The sequence below is a fragment of the Amia ocellicauda genome, chromosome 13 (assembly GCF_036373705.1).
Source record: "Amia ocellicauda isolate fAmiCal2 chromosome 13, fAmiCal2.hap1, whole genome shotgun sequence".
Lineage (NCBI taxonomy): Eukaryota > Metazoa > Chordata > Actinopteri > Amiiformes > Amiidae > Amia > Amia ocellicauda.
The window spans coordinates 13,117,470-13,134,746 of NC_089862.1; the positions used below are offsets into that span (position 1 = coordinate 13,117,470).

The following is a 17,277-nucleotide window of genomic DNA, read 5'->3' on the forward strand; positions in this document are numbered from 1 at the left end:
CATGAAATTTAATCAAATAACAGGATTTTTGAAGGCAGGCAAAAACACCACCCCTCCCTATTTTTCCCTGGGAGTTTTTATGACTTGACCAGATTGTCCATGGGACTAGGCTGCTAACGGCATACAAAAAACACTGAGGACGGGAAAATCAGGTTACTGTATGCGTCAGCTTCTAAAGTCTTACACAGATGGAGATACTTGCCTCCACAAAAATAACAGCTGACACTAAAGCAAAAGATACAAAACTGTGCTGTGTCTTGGTATAAATGATCAACTAAGACAATGAGTGTTGGTGCAAATGGCATAGTTCCAGAACCTTTCTCCATTTAATATAATAAATCAGACATTAGACTAATTTTCTTGTCTTTTTTACATTTTACAGATCCATGCAACCTTGAAGACAAAGGATTTGCTGGACTCTGTGGGCAAACAGACATCTGACAGCTGTGCAAGTGGACAGCCAGGCAGGGGGGGCAATATACAGTTTACGAGCATGCCAGGTGGAGTGTTTGCCCTGACCCCCATGAAAATGTCTGCTTATCTCTGCTTACACACCATATTTTCTTCAAATATCATAAAATATCTTAAATCTTTACGCAGTTATTATAACCAACACATTGAAAACAAAATGGGTCACTTGAAAGTAACTACTCAATCTAAGGTTTTGGTTCCTAAATTACATTACACTGAGAAAGTATATGTTTCAAATATGATGTTAAATTTTACAGAGTTTGCAAACAGAAACAAGGACCTACATTTTCAAACTCAACTGCCTGTGCCATTTTCAAAATGTAAAACATGATTGAAATTGTGCAAAACCAAGCAGTGCTCCCACCATAACAAAACATCTCTCCCACTTTCTTTCTTATTTTTTGTGATACAGACAGATGCTTTTACTTTGTTATTGACAGTGTAGATTGGGTGCTAAGCGGTGTCAGAGACAGAAGTTGGGGTCTGGGGTCTGACTGCTGAGACCGATGCATATATGCTACTCATGCATCCATTATCATTGTTTTCTATGGGATACAACTGGTTGTTATTTTCAGTTCTTGTATTTTATTATTTTTAAAATATATAAAACATATCAACAATAGATTTATAGTTTAATGTTCATATTTGAAAATCAACCAGAGAATCAGGTCAGTAAAAAGTCCCTTTCACACTAGCTGTTTGGACCATGTCAACACTGGGTAGCGAGCAATAAGTACATGGTTTTTTTTGTGGGAAAATGCTGATTAACCACCCTGTCTGAGACTTTTCACTGTATACATTAAAAGTCACTTCTTCAGTTTATTGCATCACATTGTCTTGATGCCTTGTATTTTACAACCCAAAATGCAATTTCATCCATGTGTAGAACACCATTTTAGTTACTGATGTACATGTATCCAGCAAAAGGCTGGGAACCTACATATTAACATTAGTTTGAGCTATTTCAGCTCTGCCATCTAACAACCTTTTGGTACTTTACTTGTGTATTATACTAGTAAAGTATATTAGAGTGAAATATCACAGACAACTACCTCAATTTGTGTAGATATGGGCCCATTTCAGCTTGGGAAGGAAAACAGCTTATTATTATAGGTTTAAAATACATCTTATTGTCAAAGCATTTATCATAGTGTATCTGTGTATAAACCACATCCAAAACCCAAGAAGGATCACACCTGGTTAGGCAGGACATGGGGTCTGACCCAAGAAAAATGCCAGTGTGAAAGGGCTAAAATGGACCGTCACAAGATATTTTCTTGTTCCTCAAGATTCTCTAGAATAGTGAGTCTGGACTGACGGATGATTAAATTGTTAATTTAATATGAATTTAACAAGAAAGAGGAAAATAAATGATCTTGTCATTGACTTTCCTTTTAACAGTAGGTGGCTAAAAATATCATGCAACAAAGTAATTGTGTTTCCAAAAGTGGCTTTTGTTTTCATATACTGGGAGGTAGAAGACATGCAGAAAATATACAAAACATTCAAATGCTTGAAATATTAGGAGAACTTGGAGAATCTGTAAAGGCCATGCAGCTTCCTAAAATAACTGACATTGATATTTCATCAGAAAATGTGAGAATGTTATAAAAATAGACTAAGAAACTGTTTGAATATAACAGTGTTTTGAAGCTTCAGGTTTCTACAAAATCTAAATTTACCAAGGGTTTACAAACCTTAATACTTGAAATTATACACACAGTACAAGATTAAGTGGGTATACGGTACACAGATCAGTTAAACTTGATTACTCAACAATGCTTATGGAGATGCACTTCTTAAAATGTTATTTTAGAACGATTAGATTATTATTGATTCAAATTGGCAGTTTTTTAAAACTAAATGCTCCCCTATTTGAACTTCAATTAAATATATTTGTGATAGTGTTAAACATATTAATGAAAGTGGGTCTATTGTACCATATAACAGATCCTGGTTTCTAATGAATGCAGACAAATGCTTTAGTACTGAACGTTTCCTATCAATTAAAATAGCCAAAAAAACAACAACAGAAAAACAGGTCTGTGCTCAGGCATAAGCCTCCAGCTTTGTGGGGAAAAGGCATTTGTCATTGTAATTTATAGTTACTTAACAAAACGTTATTTTGCTATTATTTTTCCGTTTTGGTACCTAACTTTATTGGCCCCATTTGAACATTAAATAGTGTTAAAAACAAGATAAATTGTGTTACATTTAAAAATACTTAAGACAATATTTGTCATTCAAACGTTTATAATACTATGCAAACGTTTATTTACTATATGCAAGTTTTTGCATGTGAAATTCCCTACACAAGATCTATAATATAGATTAACAAATCAACTATACAATATTGTCTTGTAACACAATTATGTGTTTGACTTTAGATCTAACATTTATTAGTATTTCTCCTTTATATTTGAGAAGGATGTCTAGAGGTTATTGAGTGTACTTCCTGGTAAGTATGTATTCTGAATAGAAGTGATATTCAAATGCAATACGGATTGTTGCAAGCGCCTACAGTAAAAACTGACGAAACTGCAATACTTATTCCATTACCTTGGCTGCCTGATTGCAAATAATTCCATCATTACGTCATTTTATTCGCAAAATGCAAACACTGTGATGAGGAAGAAAGCATTTTGTCCAGGCTTGAAATTGATCAATTTCATTTGTTGTATTCTTTGTTAGGTTTTCTTATATTCCGCACCGCATAATGAAGTCTGGTTAGGTTTTAAGTACAGTTAAAGCACTATAACACTACATTATTTTCACACACCGCACTGTCTCCTCTGACAGCCTAATGAATTGTAACCCCAGCATTGGGAAATGTATGCAAGCCATTTGTTGTAAATTGCTGTACCCTCAGTGGCCCTACCCATCCCCCACAACCTCAAGACGATCAATTTTCACTACGCCTATTGTCATCCGTATTAAACTTTCACAAGGCACCATCGCATGTGGACTTGGGGTTTCTGCAAACTAGTCCTATTCATTACTTCAAGAACAAGCAAGTGTTCAATTCTATAGCTTTTTTGTTCACCTCTTTTATTTTCTTTGACCACCATATTTCAAAAGGATTGCTAGACGAGCATAAGACATCTAATATTATTAATATTATTCTTTCCTAAATTAATCAACCGACCTGAAATTATAAATAAAGAATCATACACATAATTAAATAAGATCAGTAACTGAATCTAATTAACTCCATAGGTGAGTCAGCATGGACTTCACGCCGTGAGTTAAGCATTCCATTGTGATGAAAGCAAACTGTAGACATAATAATAATAATAATAATAATAATAATAATAATAATAATAATAATAATAATTGTTATTATTATACTAACGCTTTAAAAAACATGGAAAAAATGCCAAAATAAGTAATAAACGAATGGGATATAGACGACGTGATGAATGAAAGTCCCCATGGGACAGAATCATTACGCTTTTAATTTCCATTATTAAATGATTTAGTAGGAAATGCGCTACTCTGCAAAAAACAACAACCAACCTATATATAGCCTTTAATATGTTTAAAAATAAATGTACAGAATCCTAGACGTCTACTTTGATATGCACACTCTTAAAGCTCGACGAGGAGAGAACTAGAAAAAGAAACGAAGAAAAGCGACAAATGAAGAAATAAAACACGTCTGGCCATACAATAATAAATACATTTTATGGGGTGCTGCAGTTATCAATAAACAGCATACATGGCTATTGCAAACAAACGCTCCAGCTTGAACTCTTAATTTACAGAATATATATATATATATATATATATATATATATATATATATATATATATATTCTGTAAATTATGTATGTATGTATCGAAGTTAACCAATCTTGTTCGTAATCCTGGGCTGAAAACGATTCCCTTCATTATTATTATTATTATTATTATTATTATTATTATTCCTGCATGCCATACTGTCCCTTAAGCCCGTTTAAAAACCAGTGGATTGTGTGGATTGCCAAGCAGCCGGACGCATAGCTGTCAATTGTCTTAATGCAGAGACATACAGAATAAAGCCCACAGGCACGGTCGGCATTCAAAACAGTGCGGGCTGCGCTCCCGCACCGCTCGCCACGGCATTGCTTACCTTCATTGTTACTGAAATACAGTCTATAGCATCATCTGAGCCACAACAGTGCCCACCTCTCCAGAGCGCCTCCGCACCGCACCGCCCCGCACCGCCCCGCACCGCCGTCTCTCCGCGCGGGCCGTGTGCGTGTCCCGCGCGCTGCTGCTGCTGATGCTGCGCGAGCGCCAGTGCGCAGGGCGGGGCCGGCCGGCGCGCGCATTCACAGCATCAGCTCCGTGTGCGGCGGCGCGGAGTCGGTAGTGTGGCTTTATATCTGACATCTCTTGCTTTTGAGTTCAATTCCCATAGCGGCGTTTAATTGTAATTGTTCATAATGTACTTCTGTTCTTTATTAATAATGTGCATTTGTATCCTTGTTAATTGGAGAGAAGCGGAGTGTATTGTCATTCACCAACATCAACTCTGACTAGGATGCTCACATGGCAGAGTTTAAGTGTCCCTCTGGGGTCGTTAGAGGAGGGGTGGCAGGGCATTTCACCTCACAACCCCCTGAATGGAAATGTGATGCAATTCAGGGTAACACTTTACAATAATGGCCACCAATTCTTAATGAATGTATGAGTCTGTAACCCTAACATTGATATACAAATAATTAACAACAGAATATAAGATATTCATTCACCAATTCAATTTGGATCATTGATTGGTGCTGATTTTCAAAATTCAATAAGCTCTGGGGAGGAGAGTTTGGATTTTAAATAGTTGGTGTCACAGAAAACAACATAGAGTACATACATATGAATCAGCAGATGATTCATATGTTTTAGCATTACACAATTATGCCCATTGTCATACAATTTTGGTACAAGTTTATGCACCTTATTGCAGAGTCTCACAGCCCTGGCATTTGTATACAATCCCATAAAAGTTTCATCTTGAAGTTGACAAGTGGGATCATATCATTCTCAGAGTGTTTAATTTTTTTGCCTGCCTCTAGAAAAACTAAATAAATACATAAATAATAAAGCTAGTCACTGGCTTCAACAGCCAATGTAATGTAACCGCAACACACAGTCATTCTGTATATTTCCTAGCACAAACTGGAGTAAAATAGTGTATACAATAGAAAGCTCATCCTGTCAAAGCATGTCATCACCTGAACAATTTAAATATGGTTAATAAATTGTATTTATGTTGTTCTATAATTAATCATAGTATAATGTGGGTTTAGTAGAGTTTCTGTTTTTATGTAGTTGATTTTGTCACTGTCATATTGTGCATCTTTATGTATGATTGTTGGTTAATTGTTTTTTAGTACTGTTATTATTATTCATAATCTTAATCCTCATCAAGGGTAGCTTGTTTGTGTTTACTTTTACTTGTGAATGGACAGTGTCACATAATTCTGAAAAGAGGGAATATTTTACTGAAAAAAGACAGACAGTAAAATAAACCCTAGTGGGATTTGCTGTGTAAACAAACAACGTTTTGACTATAACGTTTAAATTGCCATTGCCACTTCCCTCAGCGCATCTCTGCTTCCCCTTATGTCTTTTTTATTTTCTTTTTTTAACAAAGATGTGGAAATTGTAATTCTCTCCATTTCTTGCAAAACTACAATACCCAGAAATACCCGCACCAACTTGGACACGCACAGCTATAAAGCCGAAAAGAAGTTAGCGGACTGGACTGGTTGAGCGAAAAACACGAGGGCGGGGCTTCGAGGGAGGCGTAGGTCATTGGTCCAGCAGGTTTGAGTGACGGTTCCTAACCCAATCAGGGAGCAGGGTGGGCTGGTCTGGGTGGTTTCTGTGTGGGATGTGAATCGACTGTCTCGGTTTCAACAGCAGCGCCGATTCAGCGACTCATTAAACCCCCTGTGTGCGTGCATATAATTAAATCCATGCCCTGTAGCTGCACCCCCTCAGTCTCTGGGTCAGTCGGGGGTGAAGTCAGATGTGCTGCACTGTAGTGTCAGACCTGAACCGTGAATGCCAACGCCGACCACAGCCCACTCCGCTCACTGATTGGGTTAGGAAGAACCGTCACTCAAGCCCAGTGGACCAATGGAAACCCACGCCCTCCCTCTAAGCCCCGCCCTCACAATAAAACGGTGCCAAAACCAATAAACGGAATAAAGCCGAGAAACTGGCGGTGATATCCTGCGCTGCAGCCGGAGAGACGGGTTCTGCTCTCCCTTAACATCATTTACTTTCACATATCGTTTTGCTTATAATTCTGTACATTTGATTTCATTTTTGATCTCGACATCAACTTTTTCTCAACTTTATTTCAGTTGTTTACACTATTTTTGACTTTGAATGCATTGCTATGGCGCTAGTTTGAGCCCCTGACATGTTAGTTCTCAAGAAAACCAAACCTAAAGAAACGAGAAACCGCAGAAAGAGCCTCTAGTCTCAACCATGTTGCCTCGAAATCAAAAGAGGAGCAGAGGGGCTGCCGTCCTGGGCTGGAGGCCGCTGATGCACCCCATCTCTCTGAGGCACGGCTCGGCGGTGCTGCCGTCCGTGCTGACGTTTGCGGTGATCGTGGCGTCCGGCGGCCTGCTGCTCATGATTGAGAAGGGCATGCTCAACAACCTGCAAAACCCGCAGCCCGGGGGCGCCGGCAAGTGGGCAGGATTGAGAAGCGAGAGGCGGCGAGGGGTTGAGATGGACGCGGAGTCTCAGGTAAGTAAGTGTTTGTGCCCAGCGACTTTGGTGTGACTTCACCATCAGTATTGGTCGCGTCTCTTGCAGCGCAGATGTCCGCAGCTCTGCGCTGGTTTGCAGAATCCCACCGACCCCATTGGTGCAGCCGCGCAGACCTGCGGACATCTGCGCTGCAGCACTGTGACGCATAAAGCATGTTAAACTCTAGAACAGTAACAGCTCATACTTTATCACTAAATCTGTCATAGTGAATCTCAAGACTTTTCCACGCTGTCCTTGGGCACGGAAAGCCTCAACACTTGAAATACAACACACCACATTTATTTAGCTACATTTGAAGATGAGATTCAATGACCGTATACTACTATTTCTGATAAAAAAACATGACAGCGTTTTGTAATGTCAAAATGTAGCATGAAAATGTGCTGCAGTGTACTGCTTTGCCACTTCATTCTCCTTTGTCTTAACTTAATCAACCTGCAAATTGTGTATTTATTTATTTATTTATTTACTTATTCATTTATTTTTGCTATTAAAGGTCACACACACGAGTGATCGTACAAGAAAAGCTATACACCGTTATACAGCTGTGAGTTGATGAGCTGATTGCACTTTTCAATGTGTATGAAAGCTGTTTCCCAGCTCTTGCAGGGAAGCCTAAACGGTAGCCAAGAAAAACAAGATCATATTCATGCAGCAAGAGTAAAACCTGTGTGACATGGATACATGAGTAAAATTAAAGAGAAACATAAATAGCTAAAGCTAATCAAACACCATATATACCAGGGATGGCTAACTTGTGGCACGCACATCCTTCAGCGACTGTCTGCGTTTATTTATTGTTAGTTAATTGCCAGCCCGCCCCTCAATTGACTAGACTGGTTGGCACTCAAACAAAAAGCAGTCGGGTGGAGCTGCGCAGATCCACGCAGAACTGCGGAAATCTGCACTTCATGAACGAGATGTTAGTGTCAGCAATGGACGTGTTTGTTGAACACGCGGGGGAAAGCATTGTGTTTACCGTCATCTCCTGTATGACATGGAGAAAAGGTCACAATCATTCATTTTTATCACTCCGACCATTTAAAAACTTCATAAAGTTGGCAAAAGAAAGCTGTAAATTCTCAAAAATAAATAAATGATGCCTTTGATTTGTAGAGTACATGTGTGCACACTCATACTCACGGTAGATTGATACTACTGTATTATTTTTGTCTTAAAACATAAGTGCCACAAAATGCATATTAATTTACCAGTTTTAGTTATTTTACAAAATGTAAAAGCAGTAGATATTAAGTAAATGTATGTTGAAAACAACGAAGGCACATTGGTAATGATTGAGTGCAAGTGCAAACAAAACAATATGGAAGTGTTACTAATGCAGCCAAATGAACAAACTCCTACTTTTTGTATGTAACGGTAGGGCAATGGGAGAACCTGTGGGAGCTTGATTTTAATGGGGGTTTTAAATGTACTTTAGCATTATAATTCTCAAACTTAAATCGTGATGAAATGTGATTCATGCATTGTACTGCACTGTAGCAATACTGCAACATTTGAATGACGTATTCATTGTATGATGCACTTATTCTTTAATGTTGTGATATTCTTTGGCACAGTGTTCCACTATATACAATTAAGATTGGTTGATTTCATTTGAATGAGGATTAAAGATGCTCATTGTTCAAAATAAAAAGGGACGTATTCCAAAAATGATTGAGCTAGTGAAGTGCTATTACTATTGCTTTTCTATATTTTTAAATTCACAATAGCCTGTGAGAAAAAATGGAACCTGCATATTTATAATCTTTTTGGGAAAGAATATGTGTGGCTAGAGTTAAGAGCTAAATCTATAGCCTGCAATTTTAAGTGTTACTCAATACTCTACAGAATAGGATCGTCCACAATGCTTTGCTTCGTATAGCTTCACCAACTGTCCAGTCAGGTAAACACACTCCTTTTGAACTCCAAATTTTAGATAATTTACATTTAAGCATATCAGATGTCAGGACTGCTGCAGCTCAGTGGCATTCTGCCCGTGTCTGTTTTTTTTTTTTTTACGGGGTGGAGGCGACTGTCATGTTTTGGATAACTAATTTTGAAGAGCCTGAATAGAGCTTAACAGTAGTGATCACCCAACCCCAGCTTTGCCTAGCAGTACATTGTTCTCCGTACAAATCCGCCTTTAATAGCCCTGCTCTTCTCATGCCTAAAGGGAAGTGTATGTATAGATCTGACAGTGGTCTTTATGATTGGTTTTGTGTTTTACGTGAGAGCAAGATACCTGGTCGCAGCAAGTCGGACAAAGTGATGAATCTGCTTCCTGGGAGTTCAGTGCCCATTGCTGTCGGATGTGGCAGCTTGTACAGACCATAAGAATCTGATTTGAGGGTACTGGGCCAGCAGAGAAGACAAGCAGATATGATCTCTACGACAGGGTAGGGAGCCTTTATATAATGCTGTAAATGCAGAGTGTTGACTGGGTAAGTGAAGGATGAAATGAAGGGCATGTGGTGAGCAATATTCTTAAACTATTATAGCTTGAAGCTTTGAAAGCAGCTGCAGAAAATACTGTTCCCAAGCCACTGATGGTTAGCTTCACAACTGAAATAAAAAGGCTTAATGTTGCTCTTTAGTGAGGTACTTCTCAAGGACAAACCTAGCCAACAGATTATGAGAAAATCCATGCCTTTGCACTAGTATTCACTCCCTCTACAATTAGTATAGAAATATAATGAACAGCATCCATAGGAAAAGAGCTGTGAAGGATTGCCTTAACAGGGGCAACAGAGGATGGGCTTTAAAAGTAATATCAACCCACTTAATCTTGACTGCAACCACCTAGGCTGTAAATGTTATGATGTTTTTAGTTTTTGAACACATACACTAAGCCAGATAACTATAAAATGGAGAGGGGTCCATTTCCATTTGAAGGAAAGACCTTTGAAGATTGCATTGCCATTTTGATTTACAAATGATTAATACAATGTTTTAATTTCTTCCTGTGTTCATGTATTTACTTTGTGAAAGCTGTTTGATGATATGAAAAATTACTGCTTTTGCTTTTGTTAATCAATTTAATTAAGCTCTTATATAAATCACCAATGATCATATATGGTGGACAGGATAAGACTGAGATCTGTGCCTCATATAATGTTCAGTAACTCCTGGAAGAGTTTGTGTGATATTTGGAAAGTTTTTGGAAAGTCTGAACTCTTACCATACATTTGTTTTTCTTTCTTTCCTTCATTTCAGATTCTTCAAGAAATTCGTAATCATACCATTCACACAGTCTGCAGTCAGAAGAATATGCCTCACAGTGTTTGGACTTTATCCCCCCTCCAGAGGAAGAACGTCTTGCAACACATCTTAGTGAACGACAAGCACAAGTTTCTCTATTGCTATGTGCCTAAAGTGGCCTGCTCTAATTGGAAGAGAGTAATGAAAGTCTTAAGTGGCGCCTTGGAAAATGTTGAGGTGAATATAAAAATGGATCACAAGAGTGATTTGGTTTTCCTTGCAGACCTGAAACCAGAAGAAATCAAATACCGGCTTAAGACCTACTTCAAGTTTTTATTTGTGAGAGACCCTATGGAGAGACTGCTGTCGGCTTACAGAAACAAGTTTGGGGAGATTGAATCGTACCAGAAGAAGTATGGAGTGGAGATCATTAAGAGGTACAGGCCCAGCTCCAAGGAGAGCACCGGAGACGATGTGACGTTTGTAGAGTTCATGCACTATTTGGTGGATGAAGACGTGGAGCGCATGAACGAACACTGGATGCCCATATACCATTTGTGCCAGCCATGTGCCGTCAAATACGATTTTATTGGTTCCTATGAAAAACTTCAAGCAGATGCGCATTATGTGCTTCAGCAAATAGGAGCCCCTCCCCACATCCAGTTTCCGGAAAGACAAAGTTGGTACAAACCAGTAACAAAACAAACCTTGCATTACTTCCTGTGTAGCATGCCCCAAAAACTTATTAGAGATCTGCTGCCAAAATATATAATGGATTTTTCCCTCTTTGCCTATTCTCTTCCCAATACAACAAGTGAATTTTGTAGACATTAATAATGGGTTTTATAAAGGAAACTGGAAAATGCCTGTTTTTTCTTATCCCTGGTGGATAGCTGTGTCTTTATATGAAATGTTACATTTATGAGAAATATTTTTTACAAGGTGGAAAAATATTTGTACATAAAGCTGCAAAGAGACTTGGGAGCTATTCATACCAGCAGGTCTTCTCAGTGGTGTGCCGTTTCCCAATATGGTTCGGATTTCTTGGTATTTAAGTATGAAACCTTTCCGTGTACAGAGAATACCGAAGGTGGGTGTTTTCAGTACAGTTGCTGCCTTATGCCTCAAGGAAGAATGTTTTTATTGCACTTGTGAAATGCAGGTGTGCCTAAGGTTCAACACAACACAACCAGTTGCATAGATGGGAAATGCTGGCAATAGTTTTCAATTTCGTGCCTCTACAATGTTCGATCACAATTTGTCACAACATCAATGCTCCATGCATTGCAGAATGTTGCTCGGATATTGCGTTTTGTTTTTGTATGGTGTCAAGTGCCCAAACAGGTTTGAATTCATAAGACAGTGATGCTAATATTTTACACATGCCTAAAGTCAACGATAAAATCATAAAATGCACAAATATGTAATCTAACTACAATTACCAGAAGATTCGGTCTCATAATCCGAGCGTGAAGTAATCTGATTCCCCTGTGTTTAGAATTCACAGAGTTTAGTACACGTGCACATTGAAGAAATAATATTAGTCTGATCCCTGTGTTTCCCAGGCAGCCCACCCACCCTACCTCCAATCGGATTGCAAACAAAAGTCAGATTTCCCCAGGGTTACTAGACTATCTGTATTTGGAATTGAAGAGCCTCATAAACTTGATACTTGATACTTGATACTTTTTTTTTCTTTTAAGTATGCGATTTAAAACGCAGAACTCATTTGACAATTTAGCAATTCATGAAAGATACGAGAAAGCAACTTTTTCATTTTAATCTGATAAAGGGTGACATTGAAATATTTAGGTATATTGATATTTTTTTGCTGAAAGGTGGAAGTTGCTTTATAGTAATCTAGAATTGATATGTATTTTCTTTTTAATATACAGGTGATGGGAACATAATTTCTTTAATGTCATAAAACATATGTCATAAATAGCCTATTTCACTCTGTAAACAGGCTTACCCATGATAATACAAATTATATGAATAGGGATGAAAACCATATGCACCAGGTGGGGTTTTATTTACTTGACAGGTTTTTTATTATTATTAGTATTGGTAGTAGTATATTAAAATCAAAAATTATGATTAAGATGTCTAATTTTTTGGGGTTCAGATGGGCAGTGGGAAAGGGAATGTTCTCCACTTGAAAACATGGCAGTTTATTCATTTACATCCAGTGGGGAAAAAGTACTTAATAGTCTTACCTTGCCTTGTTATTCGTGTCTTTGTGCTGTAAAGTTAAATGTTTAAACCACTGAAAGATGTCATCAAGTTATAACAATTGTAATAAATCTAAAGTATGTCAGATTCTTTTTAGTACTTAACTCATTCTACATCGTCTGAAACAACTTTAAATTCTGAAGTGACTCTTTTTGTGCCACTGCTGTAATTCAGTAATTGGAAAGCAGATCTTGCAGTTTCTTCTTGCCCTCATCTTCACCCTAATTCATCTCTGAAACCCAATGTAGCTTAATCCCATACAAGAGGAGCAATCATCTCCGTAAAATATACATTCCACAAAACCAGAGGTTTCTATAAAGAAAAAATTGAATGGTGAATGTATGGTTAGTACGCACATGTCCATTAGTTTAACATTGCCTGCAGACGTTTATCTAAAATCAATTCCTCTCTCTCATTTTTACAGCCAAGCACAGTTGTAATTGTCAGGAATTGCTTTTGCAGTAATTACTCAGCTGTTCCAGTACCATGTCTATGCCCAATGTACATAATGTAATGTAAATAAATTATTATTAACCAAAATACAACAACAATAATAATACTAACTGTAGCAAAAGGCAGCTCTCCCACGCATCAACTTCTTTTACCTTATACCAAATAGTGAAATACTGGCTTGCCATTCACCACCCATGCGCGTGGCCCAGTAGGTTACCTGTGTTGGCAGGCTACTTCTATATTTATTATGTTCTCAATCTAGCAAATTAGATCTGAATAAACCCAGTAGGCTTTCTCTTCAAAAGCAGGATTATAGGGATTTATGCATCACTGGTTATAGGCATGCGGTGATGAGGATTGCGATTCTAATTAGCAAGCATATTAATATGCAAGTTTCTCACAGATCGTAAAAGGGCATTTCATAAAATCGGGCATATACATCGATTACAAACAAAAAAACAAGCTTTACATTTGCAGATTGAAGAAGGCTGAATGAAAAGACCTTTTGTTAGGACATTAATTAAATGTCCTAACTGGAAGTGAGAGATGAGAAATGTCATATAAGGAGTTGTTTTTCTTTGAGTAACCTGAGTGTAACAAGCCTGCAAGCTATATGATAAGAATGTGGTTAAGCCCTGTGCTGTGAAAAATGTCTCTCATGTCTGTGCAACGGCAGCCAAACCGCCAAAAGCTGTCATCTCCCAAGCAACAGATGACGAGTGAACCTGCCACAGCCACTGTGGAAAGAGGGATCAATATGTCATAATTATATAAATGTGTTATGCCCCGTGTATTTTCAACGTAGGTCAAGTCTGCCTAAAACTGTCTGTACCCCAGGAACAGAGCTGAAACATCCGTTTGCCCACTGACAAAGAAATGATCAGTCTATAATTTTAATGGTAGGTGTATTTTAACAGTGAGAGACAGAATAACAACAACAAAATCCAGAAAAACACATTTCAAAAAAGTTATAAATTGATTTGCATGTTAATGAGGGAAATAAGTATTTGATCCCCTATCAATGCGCAAGATTTCTGGCTCCCAGGTGTCTTTTATACAGGTAACGAGCTGAGATTAGGAGCACTCTCTTTAAGAGTGTTATTCTTATTGTTATTCTGTCTCTCACTGTTAAAATACACCTACCATTAAAATTATAGACTGATCATTTCTTTGTCAGTGGGCAAACGTACAAAATCAGCAGGGGATCAAATACTTTTTTCCCCCACTGTATGCCTCACTGTAGAATGTGACTTTGGAGAGAAACCGACAGAGCCTGCCCTTGTGCATCTTTCCTCCCCAAGCTGCTTATGTGAATAAATGTGTCTGATCAATGCTTACTACTCTCTCTGTCTGACTTATTGAAGGGAAACTCCTGACAGAACTTTACATCAGGTTCTACACAGATGCACCTTATATTTGGTTAAAGACAAAGATATTGGAGTTTTCTTCATAGATTTATTTTAAATACATACATATATACACACACCATTCATCAAGTGCATTCTAAAGCAGTGGATTAAGGGAAACTCCTGACAGAAATTTTAAATCAGGTTCTACAATTGGCGTTGTGAACAGGATACTGCTGGAGGAAAGGAAGTCCCCTGAATACTGCTTAAACCATGGGTGAGTAGGTTCCATTTACCACCCAACAGAATTAGAATGCAGTGTTTGGAAGAACGCCTAAACTCTTACTAGAAAGCAGTATGAAAACTAAAATATCAGACTGTCGTGGAGGGTCTGCGGGTGATAGAACCGATATTCAGTATGTGTCCCCGGGTGGTGTTTTCGGTCCGTTGTATAGACGGGTGTCCGTGACTAACGTGGGTTTAAGAATTGTCTATGGACTGTGTGAATGGGTGTTTGTGATCACAGTCTCATACGGGTTGTTTACTCTGTAGGAGGATTTCCTTACTGGAGTATATATTTTAAGTGATTTAAACAAATATTAATATATTTCTAATAATTTGTTTAAGAATAATAGAAATAAATGTCGGACAAAAGCATTATTGAGTTCCACCGGGACAAAAATCAGAAAGTGGATAAGAAAATGTTAGATAATGCTTGGAAAAGGGAATGGTCTACACAGACTCATAGAGATTGTTGGAATTAGGAGAAATTTGATAAAACAGATAAAGGAATCATAATAATATGAATGTGAATGAAAATCTGAAGGATAGAAGTCAAGTGTTGAAAGACGAACAGCATAAGCAATTGTTCTTTAAAAGACAAGTTAGTAGGACAGGACAAGTGGAGTGAAAAGGTAAAGAGAGTGGGTGCCCGATGTGCAGCTGCACTTGGGGCACGAGGTCTTGATGGAGACTCAGAGCAGTGGAATCAAGGAAACACAAGATAAAACGACAAGTCTTTGTCAGAATATTAAGAATTTAGAGAACCTGAACACCATGGATCAAGAAAACGGTAGTAGTTAAATAATTGAGAGATTAGATTTTATTCTAAATAATATGAAGCTTCATAAATAAATAAAATGCATAATAAAAATAAAATAAAATAAATGATAAGGGCTGTTTGAGACACTGCATGGTCAATACAATATGCCACAAATCTGATATGTGAATTATCTTTGGATATCAATGTGTATGTGCTTTGTGTGTTTATGTATATGTACAGTATCGTCTGAAGGTCATATAAGGTAAATGTCTGATTTGTATGTATTGCATTTTTAATATTGTCCATAGACCAGAATAAGGCTAAGAACAGAAGTAACAAATAATTTCAGAATTATATTTAAAAATGTAACAGATTTATCAGATTCATGAGGATCTAACCATGAGGATCTTTAACTGTATACAGAGTGCCTAAGGCATCAGAAATAAGAAAGAATATGATTCTATTATAAGAAAAATTCAGAAAAAGTTGGGACAGTATGGAAAATGCTAATGAAAACAAAGAGGAGTGATTTGTAAATGTACTTTGACTTGTATTTAAACAAAAAACATATAAAGACAAGGTATTTGATGTTTTACCTAATCAACTGCATAGTTTTTTGAAGGTAAACGTTTATTTTGAAATTGATGCATGCAACACGTTCCAAAAAAGTTGGGACAGGGGCAATTTAGGACTAATAGCCAGGGATGGGCAGTATTTATGATACATGTATTTCAAATACAAAATAGGATTTTGAAATTTGTATTTGATAGGGTTGATGAAAAGGGCTTCATATTTTGTATCAAAATACTTTAGTGTTTTGTATTTTGTAGTTTAAAAATACTGTAAGATACTTTGTGAGATGTCTACATGATGACATCATAAAAATGCTGCCTCTGATTGGTGCCTACTCAGTAATTTGCCCAGACTTGTTGAGATCAGAACAGAAAATTCATCCATACCTGAAGAAGAAGGTCAAAGTGAGAAACGTGTAGGTTGCCAGCTTTCCATCGATTTCTAGCATAAATTGCTACAATTTTTAACAGTTCATGTCACAGAGGATGTGGATGTTTTCCAGAAGCCAACTCAGAGCAAGGCAGAGCTGGAGTCTTTGCACTTTGAGGATCATAGGAGGGACTTGCCATCTTTGGAGCAGTATCCCCTAATCAAGCACCTTCTTGTGAGGTTTAACACAATCATCCCATCCTCAGCTCCAGTAGAGCGTTTATTTTCCTTTGCTGGACTGATCAACCGGCCCCATCGACGACGTTTCAATCCCACACTTTTTGAAAAGTTAGTTGTGCTTAAAGACATCGGTAGCTAAAGAGACCTCTGCAATGTATGCCACAGGGCACACACTCATTCAATACACTCCCTCTCTCACACACACCCACACACTCCCTCTCTCACACACTTACTCTCTCACCCACACTCACACATAAGTTTGACTGTTTTTGGTAGAACTTTTGAAGTGTTTTGGAATACCTGGTCTGTAGTATTCTCTATTGTAGTAATCTCTATTGGAGTTTAATAGTGTAGTTTAATGTTCTTACTACACTATTAATGTGTATGTGTCCTCTATACCTATATTCTGAGGCTCTCAATAGATTCAGTGGTTGGAGTTGGGTTAAAAGTCCTTGACAAGTTCTGTTGCTACTTTCTGATTACATTTCTGGCTACATTTAAAATCAAAACATATTGATCATTTAATAATTGTTGACAAAGTGCTAAAATGTTTGTTTTCAACTTCCAAATAGGTGTCCAATGATT

General features: G+C 37.7%; 2 protein-coding genes across 4 annotated transcripts in view; one reads left to right on the top strand and one right to left on the bottom strand.

The window, feature by feature from the left end:
• cracd (capping protein inhibiting regulator of actin dynamics) overlaps positions 1-4,692 on the bottom strand; it is a 40,219-nt gene extending 35,527 nt beyond the window's left edge. The window contains exon 1 of the mRNA XM_066719917.1: positions 4,583-4,692. The gene's annotated coding sequence lies outside the window, so the exon portion shown is untranslated. The remainder of the gene's footprint in view (positions 1-4,582) is intronic.
• A 1,954-nt stretch (positions 4,693-6,646) lies between these two features.
• chst14 (carbohydrate (N-acetylgalactosamine 4-0) sulfotransferase 14) lies at positions 6,647-14,459 on the top strand. Of its 3 annotated transcripts, XR_010821744.1 has the most exons (3): positions 7,133-7,219; positions 9,472-9,635; positions 10,453-10,592. XR_010821744.1 is itself a non-coding variant. In XM_066719920.1 (2 exons), the coding sequence occupies exons 1-2, from the start codon at positions 6,949-6,951 to the stop codon at positions 11,269-11,271; spliced, it is 1,086 nt and encodes a 361-aa protein (XP_066576017.1). In that variant the 5' UTR covers positions 6,647-6,948; the 3' UTR covers positions 11,272-14,459. The 3 variants fall into 3 exon arrangements, 1 of the variants encoding a protein (XP_066576017.1); XM_066719920.1 differs by lacking the exon at positions 9,472-9,635 and having other exon boundaries at positions 6,647-7,215; positions 10,453-14,459; XR_010821743.1 differs by lacking the exon at positions 7,133-7,219 and having other exon boundaries at positions 7,228-9,635.
• Positions 14,460-17,277: the final 2,818 nt, after the last annotated feature.

Excerpts from the sequence above, each read along its gene's own strand:
- chst14 (XM_066719920.1), top strand. The coding sequence starts at position 6,949 with ATGTTGCCTCGAAATCAAAAGAGGAGCAGAGGGGCTGCCGTCCTGGGC. Across the intron at positions 7,216-10,452 it reads AGATGGACGCGGAGTCTCAG|ATTCTTCAAGAAATTCGTAA; the intron begins GTAAGTAAGTGT and ends CCTTCATTTCAG.